Raw genomic sequence first — 9,004 nt, forward strand, 5'->3', positions numbered from 1 at the left:
TTGCATAAGCTTAGCAAAATCCTCACACAAGGATGCATTAATAGCACTAAAAAAAATATCAGCATAAATTTGAACTTGTCCTGATCCAAGACAATTGATTTAGGCATGCTATGAAGCTTCACAACATGTTGAGTAAATTGATAGGTTGAATCAAATAAGCATATTTAGATAAGCAATTTTGAGTTGAATCAAATAAGCATATTTAGATAACCTATCAACAATGACCATAATGACCGTATGCTCATGTACTAGAGGAAAACTAGTTATGAAATCCATTGAAATATCCTCCCAAATATGATGAGGAATTGGTAAGTAGTCCCAAAGGCAAAGATTGAGAAGTTTCAACTTGTTGACAAATCTAACAGTGCTAAACATATTCTTTAACCTATTTCTTAAGACCATGCCAAAAGAACTAAGACATCAACCATTTATAAGTCCCTAAGAACCCAGCATGTCCCCCAATTTGAGTATCATGAAACTCCTTCACCAGTTGCAAAGCCAACAGAGAATGAGAAGGAATAATAAGGCGATCATTCTTATACGAAAAACCATCATGAAGATGAAAAGAAAGTGGGGAAATTCCATTGCCACAAGCTACCAAAATGGTACTGTACTTAGGATCTTCATTTAATTTTTTACGAAGGGCATGCATAAAATAACATGTAACCATGGATAGAGCGAAACAACTCACCTGTGAAAAGGCATCAACACTTGTTTTTTACTTTCTTGATTTGTATTCAATCACAAAGTCATATCCCATTAATTTATGCATCCATTGTTGCTACTCAGGAGTTTCTAGAACTTGATCCACTAATGGACGTAAACTTTGATGGTCAGTGCGGATAATAAAATGAGCAAGTAATGATGAAATTTAGCTACCACTTCTGTCACTACATACATCTTGCGTACATAAGCAGATTTAGCCTACAACCAAGGGGATAATTTCTTTGAAAAGAAAGCAATTGGATGGCCTCATTGGCTTAGTATAACATCCACTCCAACATTAGATGCATTTGTTTCCAATTCAAAGGGCGTAGTGAAATCAAGTAAGATTAGAATAGGAGCCTATGTAATGGCTTGTTTTAGTTTCTCAAAAGTCTGTTGAGTGGTGGAATTCGAACAAAAAGCATGTTTTTGAAGCTAAGAATGGAGAAGACATGCTAATGAAGCATAACCACAAACAAAATGACGATAATAACTAATTAGACCCAAGAAGCCATGAAGTTGCTTACGTGTAAGAGGTGGGGGCCAAGTAAGTGTAATTCCTTCTAAACAATAAAATCTATTCACATGAAGAGTTACGTATACCCTCGTTATATCATCACCAATCACTTGAATTTCAAGTTGCGAGAAACAATAATCAACCGTAATAACAATAACATCTTGTTCTTAAAGGCATGAACCAACAAAAAAAATCTAACACCACAACAAATAAGTTAACTCAAAACTACAATAAAGTGAAAGATGGTCACCATGGAGGTGGTGTTCTAATGGGGCAAATAGTGCAAGAGACAGATCCTAGACAGTGGTGCTCTTGTGGAGACAATAACTCGAGAATAGCTTTCGATAGGCCTGAAAGGGGAGAAGGGGACAAGCATAGAGAGAAGAGAGAAAGGTGAGGAAAGAGAACAAATGCAAAATGCAATGAACTTCACACCATTAACATCTCAACACATTTTTTATTTTATTTTATAAAGAACACTACATACAATCTTGTTCTTGCCGCAACATTATGCATTAATCATTGTTCTTGTCCTTAAAAAGAGTTAACTTTGGAACTTGTCCTTAAACAATGGTTTTAGGCATAAAAACATCTATCTGTTTAGAGGATTCATATGAAATAAAATCCATTTATGTGTGCAAACTGCAAATCACCACTTTCTTTCATAGCAAGTTGTAAGCAGCAAAATAATTTTTTTTACCATATTTGTGATTAATGAAGCAGCTTCAACCGGTCCTAAAAACGGGAAATCCGTGAATTGGGTGGACCCTATGTGTATATCTATCATTACTATACTATCTTCCATTCTCACATTAATAGCACTCCATTTACCACCATATATAGTCACATGTTCTTTGTCTAAAATTGGTAACCCTTGATAATAAGCACCACTTCCTCACACTGCACATTACCACCATTCAGCTGGCCCAACTTACATTGCACCTTATCTGAATGGGCCCACACCACAAACAATTCAAAAACCAAAAAATTACCCTCACCCCACCGTTACAAATTGTAATTAAAAGAAAAACAACAAATATTAAATTTTAAAAAATAAAATAAAAGTGAGCACGAGATTCTCCTGTTCTACGTCTACCACCCAGTTTTACTAGCAGCTATTGGCAGCGAATCCAACGAGCGAGTTAGCGATATCGAAACCGACACGTGTCCCCTGCTGCTGCACGTTACCAATGATTGACAAAGACGACGTCGTGGGCGCGAACGCCAAACAAAAGGTCCCCACCGAGTCAACCGGTATCAGGTAATTCGTCGCTGGTAACGGTAACTCCCTCCCCTCGGGGAACCTAAACGACACCGTCGGAACCTCCACACTGTTCCTCGACGACAAGTCGTAGCACGTGTCGAACAACGACACGCCGTTCGCCTTCGGCAACGCCTTCGTCCCTCTCACAAACGCGTCTCTCAGCGCGTCGTACACCTCGCTCCGCAGCCTCGTCACCGCCGTGCCGGAGTCCACGATGATGCCGCCGCCGCCGCTGGCGTCGACCTCGAAGCTCGCGTCGGGAATTGGGAGAGCCTCGCCGCCCACGCTGATCCCCTTCAGTCCGAGATAGTAGAACGTGTCAAGCTCGGGGTTCCGCAGTAACGGCGCCGTGACGGCGTTGCGCGGCAACGGCGAGTCGAAATCGAGCGTTGAGACGGCGTCGGAGTCGCGGTCGACGAGGCAGTACGAAAACGACGTCGCGTTAACCTGCGCCGGAAACGAGAGCGCTCCGCCGCCGAGGCCGAGCAGGCCGGCGGCGCCAACGAATAGTCCTTCGTTGTTGTGGCCGCAGCCGATGGCGACGTTGCTGACGGAGGCGCCGCCGAGAGTCACCGTCTCGGTGGCGAACTCGCCGACGGTGTAGGATCCGTCGCCGTAGGAGACCTCGTAGAGGCAAGTTCCGTTGCGGCACTCGGAGAGGTCCAGGGACTTGCACTGCGGCGCGTCGCAGTGGATCGGCGCGTAGGAGGACGACGAAACCGGGTCGAAAATCGGGTCGGATTGTTGGTAGCATTCGGAGCATGGCGCGCATTGGATCCAACTCACGTCGCTTCCCGTGTCGAGCACCACGTAGGCCTGACTCACTGGTTTTCCGATTCCGACTCGGAGGAAGTACTCGCCGCTTCCCTGACTCGTTCCCGACACGATTGGGCCTTGCAGCGCGTTGGACTCGAACTCCAACTCGGAGGCCGACTCGGCCGGGTGGAGGTCCAAGTTGGAGACGCGGTTCAGCGCGAGATCCAGGCGAGTTTGCAGGGCTTTGACTCGGGCTGAGTCGCGCGCGAGTCGCGTGAGTGTTAACGATTCGTAGTCGCGGTGGGAGGGTTTTTGGATTGAGGCGCGGGAGTGTAAGTGAATAGCGAACGACGATAGTAGCGACGGTTCTTGTTGTCGTTTTTGAGGGTGGTGAGTGAAGCCGACGACATTGTGCGCGTTTCGAAGGGAGGAAACGACGTCGAGGACTGTCGTTTTGGGGGGTTGTGGTGTGGTTCGTGAGTGTGTTGAGCAAAAGAGGAGGAAGAGTGGGAAGAGGTAAGTGAGAGGTCCCATTGGAGAGAAAGTGTAGCAAGGAAAATTGGGAGTGAGTGTAGTGAAGAATTGGGGGTGTTTATATTTTGGGAGGAGAAGGGTTCACGTCAAGGCTATTGAATTAACAAAGTGAACAAGAGTTGGAAGAAGCTTTGGATGAATTGGGGGAAGGTTGGTTTTGGCATTGCATGTTGTTTAGGAGGGTAAGAGTTTCATAAGCTTTGCGTTTTGGGGTTAATATAGTAATGTTTTCTAATTTAAGTCCTTCATAATCATAATTAATAAACAATGACTATGGGTGCTCCTTCTTCTTGTTTAAGTATTGGGAAAGGGGAAAGGTGGTTGTAATGAGAGCTATAGCTTTATGGGTGGTTGATTACGAGACTTGGATATAGGTGTTATTATTGGGATAAGCGCGGTTAGTGTGGGACTAAGCTGGCCAGAGAGTAGTATCAATACTTTGAAATTCAGTCTTTAGATATTAATTACATTTGAAAAAGTTTCCCGTTATTTATTCATTGATTTTATATAGTAATTACAAAAACTGTAGTAGTACTTTGAAATTTAAGTATTTAATTGAATAAATTTATTAGTTGTAGTTTTTTTCTTCTGAGTTTGCTGATTTATAATGGATGTCCTTTATATTGCCCTTGGTCTGGGTTGACCTAATTGAAAGATAGATGAAGTACTTAGAAGACATGGCATGTAAGAATAATGATTTGTGGAATGGGCCGACTTAGGCACTATGCCTCACATTTTTGGGACAAAAAGAGCACGGAGTCTGAGGTCATATACTAATTGCTATCATGACTGATTACTTTAGTTTTTATATTTATTAGTACTGTATTTTGTAAAAGTAAAAGGTGATTCAGCTTTAAGTAATTTTTTAGATAAGTGTATAATTTTGCATTAAATACTTACTTAAGCCAGCGTTTGGTTAAGCACGTGGGGCTGATCAAACGTATCCAGCCCACCTAAAATGGAGAAATTTGAGAGTTGATAGACCAGTTTGGGCACTTTGGCAAGTTATTGACGTAAATGGAATTATTTTTAAACTATGTATACCTTTAGGGTAGTTTTTAACGCCATAGCGACACCGTTGACACTTGGAATTTTTGAACTCTAGAAAAGCCATAAAAATCATATTTATAATGTTGTTACAGCCTATGACGACACAAAATAATTTCAATGAAATCGCTATAGCCTACAGCATCATCTTTTTAATATAAAAAAAAGAAGTTAAAAATGGTGGCGTTATGGCCTATAGCGACACACTGTCGCTATAGGCCATAGTGCCACTTTCATAAATATTTAAATACTTAAAAAGAAAAAAAAATATATAAAATAAAGAAATTACATAAAAGAATTTTTTATAAATATAGATTTATATTAAATTCATAATATAAATTAAAATGTGAAAAAAATAAATTAAGTAAATAATTTTAAAAAAACGTTAAAATTAGTGGTGTAGCTGTCCATAGCGACACCAGTTTTTTTTTTTAATCACGTATTTTTGAATTACTAAAAATATATATATAATTATATTAAACAAAATACTAAAAATTTTAATTTAATTTAATTTGTTTATATCTGTACTTATTTAATTAAAAATATATAAATTAAGTTTTTAAAATGAAATATAAATATGTATAAAATAAAAATAAAACAAACATGGTGTCGCCCAACACCAGTACTTTTTTATTTTAAATTACGTATTTTTGAATTACTGAAAATATATATTTAATTATATTAAACAAAATACTAAAAATTTAAATTTAATTTAATTTGTTTATTTCTGCACTTATTTAATTAAAAATATATAAATTAAGTTTTTAAAATGAAATATAAATATTTATAAAATAAAAATATATAAATTGCGTAAAATGCTTTTAAAACAGCTCTACTATGGTCAAAAAGCCCATAAAAAATGAATTACAAAATAATTTTTTTTTAAAAAAACTAGTACAATAAATTTGGAGAAAAAAAAACTCAATAACCAAAAAAAACGGAAATTTTGAAAAATAAAAAAGACTGATGTCGCTATGGCCCATAGCGACACAATGTCGCTATGGCTCATAGCGACATCAGCCTTTTTTATTTTTTCATTTTTCATTTTTTTTTCTACCTAAAGTTGTTATGGGCTATAGAGACAAAAAGTCACTATGGCCCATAGCGACATCAACTTTTTTTTTTAGTTTTTTATTTTTTTCTATCTCAGTTTTTTTTCTTCAAAATGTTTGTTTTTTTTTTGTCATTGGCTCATTTTTTTCTCCTGAATTATTTTACCAGTGTTTTTTTAATTTATTTTGTAATTCATTTTTTTTTGTATTTTTCTACATTTTTTCTCTTCATTTTTTTGTGTGTCCGTTTTTTATTTATATTTCTTTCCTCAGTTTTATTTTTTTCGTATGCTTTTTTTTCTTATACTAGTTTATTAAAAACAGGCTTGACATTTTTTTTCTTTTTATTTTAATTACTTATTTTTTTCCCAATTTTTTAAAATTAACATATAAAGATATAAATTTAATTTAATTTTTTAATTTGTGTAGTTTTAATTAAAAATATAAAAACAAAAATTTTAAAATAAAACGTAAATATTTGAAATATATATATACAAAAGGTGTCGCAGCCCATAGCGACACCCATTTTTCCTTTTCTAATTTCTTATTTTTTGCCCAGTTTTTTGTAAATTAACATATAAAAAAATTATTAATAGATTTAAACAATAAATTTTCTTTAAACTACACAATTCATTATTTTTAATTAAATTTATAAATAAATTACGGAAAATATAAATTTATTTATATTAAACAAAAAAAGGTGATTATTTAATTTCTTATTTTTTGCCCAATTTTTTTAAAATTTAACATATTATAAAATAATTTTTTAAAATTATTTACTTAGTGTAATTTTAATTAAAAATTTAAAAACGAAAAATTAAAAATTAAACATGATTATTTGCAAAAAATAAAAATACAAAAAGCCTGGCGCTATGGCCCATAGCGACACCAAGTCGCTATGAGCCATAGCGCCTATTTTAAAAATACATATAATTTAATTTAAAATTTCGTTTTTAAAAAACAATATTTTATTTTTATAAATATATAATAAATAACTCAGTTTATTATTTTTATTTTACATTTCTATTATTTTCATTTTTTTTTAATTTTTTTTTTATAGGGTGTCGCTATGGGCTACATGGTTTTTTCTAGTCCATCAAGTTTTCTGGCTCAGCTTATAGCGACACTGATATGGCTCATTCCAGCCTAACTTAGACAAAAAAAAATTGCCACGTGTCATAGGTGTCGCTATGGGCCATAGCGACACCGTTATAAACAGCCCCAAAGGTGTAATTAGTTACAAAACAGCCCCATTTGCGTAAATTATTTTAGAAACAGCCCCACTATGGTCAAAAAGCCAAAATTTGAGCCCAATCTGAATATAGCATACGGCTTTAAATAGGTTGTTGGAATTTTCAAGTTAAAAATATTTAGGATTTAGGGTTCGATATAAGAATATTAGTCTGATAGGAAGGATCTTGAAGTTTCAGAAACTTCTTAAGCTCTTTAAACTTTAACAAGGGTGGAGATGTGAACTCCTTGTTGGTTAACTATTCCAGATTTATAATTTTTGATGAGATAATTCTTCTTCCAGATATCATTCAAAAGACTTTTTTTGGGTTTTCTCCTTTGGGAGCCACTAGTGCACCAGAGCCTGCCTATCAGAAGGTAATACTATTGTCACGGTTTCCACAATAGCCTCAAATTCCACAATAGTTTCTTCTGAGAAAGTTGGAGTTGACATCACAACTAATAGGATTAAAAAAATTAAAAGAAAAAGAGCATTCCTAACTCATTATAAGCTTAAATAATGATCTTTTCAAAATTAAATAGAAAGCTGAGTCACATTGCAAATTTTTGTCAACCCAAAGATTAAATACAAGATAATGTCATGATTGAATCAAGTTTTATTATTTTCCATCATAAACATTGTTACTCATCCCTATATTAAAATGCCAATACTGCAAAATTGAAATTGAAATTCATATCAAATGGCAAACATTTTCTTTTTTCTTTGCTGCAATATTTTAATGGTCATTTTCTTTTTTAAGTGCATTGGAATAGTGGAGACCAACTGATTGACAATGCTGGAGCATTATTGAATAGGTTCTTAGGTCGAGTTGCGAGAAATTTCAATGCATTTCCTATTTGCTATCAAAGTTCGAGAAAGATTCCAAAAGATTATAAAGAAAATGTTCTTAATAACACCATTGAAGTAAGTCATGTATGCATTTCACTTATTTGTAATTTCAATTATACTCAAATTATTGTTAACTTTAATTATTTAATAATTTGAAGAAGGAAATTAATGTTTCTAATAAGAATGCATCAGATGGAAAGTTGTGGAAGTGATGTCTGTTTTGATAATGAGGAAGATGATGCGCATATTGATAGTAATCATAATTATAATACAAAAGTTTTATTGATTTGACTGTAGAGGACATATTGGGTTTGGAATTTGGTAGTGAACATGATGCATATAAATTTTACTTTGCATATGGTAAATTTCATGGTTTTGGGATTAGGAAGGATGACATTGGTCATGATGCAAATGGCAAAATAGTAATGCGTCAATTTTTATGCAATAAAGGGGGTTTAAGAGACAAAAAACATATTATGAGATGATAGAAAAAAGGGGCATGGCCTCTTAGTCGTACTAATTGTAAAGCCAAATTTCGTGTACAACTTGATCAAAAAATAAGTAAGTGGAAAGTTGTGTCATTTGACGAGGGTCACAACCATAAGATGTGCCACTCAAATTATGTGTCATTCATTAAGACTTATCGTGGATTGTCAAGTAGTGATAAGGGTCAAGTTAATTGTTTGCATGAACATGGGGTTAGAGCATGCCATATAATGGGATACATGATGGACCAAAAGGGAGGTCATTTAGGCATTAGGTTTAATAAGAAAGACCTTTTTAACCACATTGAGCGATATAGACATTCTAAAATCCAAGATGGAGATGTTTTGGCTGCCTTAAGTTATCTTCAAGGCAAGGCTGATAATGATCCAATGTTTTATGCTAAATATATGGTAGGAGACGATGGAAAAATGGAACATTTGTTTTGGGCTGATGGTACTAGTAGGTGTGACTATCAATGTTTTGGAGATGTTGTTGCATTTGATAGTACCTACAAGAAGAACAAATACAACAAGCCTTTGGTAATATTTTCTGGAAAAAATCAT

The 9,004-nt window shown here is 35.3% G+C and overlaps 1 protein-coding gene across 1 annotated transcript; it reads right to left on the minus strand.

The window, feature by feature from the left end:
* Nucleotides 1-2,026: 2,026 nt before the first annotated feature.
* LOC109814581 (Eukaryotic aspartyl protease family protein) lies at nt 2,027-4,214 on the minus strand. Its single transcript, XM_020379039.3, has one exon. It carries the CDS (start codon nt 3,774-3,776, stop codon nt 2,331-2,333), a length of 1,446 nt encoding a protein of 481 aa, XP_020234628.2. The 5' UTR covers nt 3,777-4,214; the 3' UTR covers nt 2,027-2,330.
* Between the last annotated feature and the right edge of the window lie 4,790 nt (nt 4,215-9,004).

This window comes from Cajanus cajan, chromosome 11 (genome assembly GCF_000230855.2).
Source record: "Cajanus cajan strain Asha chromosome 11, NIPB_CcT2T_4, whole genome shotgun sequence".
In the NCBI taxonomy this organism is placed as follows: Eukaryota; Viridiplantae; Streptophyta; class Magnoliopsida; order Fabales; family Fabaceae; genus Cajanus; species Cajanus cajan.

Excerpts from the sequence above, each read along its gene's own strand:
- LOC109814581 (XM_020379039.3), bottom strand. The coding sequence starts at position 3,776 with ATGGGACCTCTCACTTACCTCTTCCCACTCTTCCTCCTCTTTTGCTCA.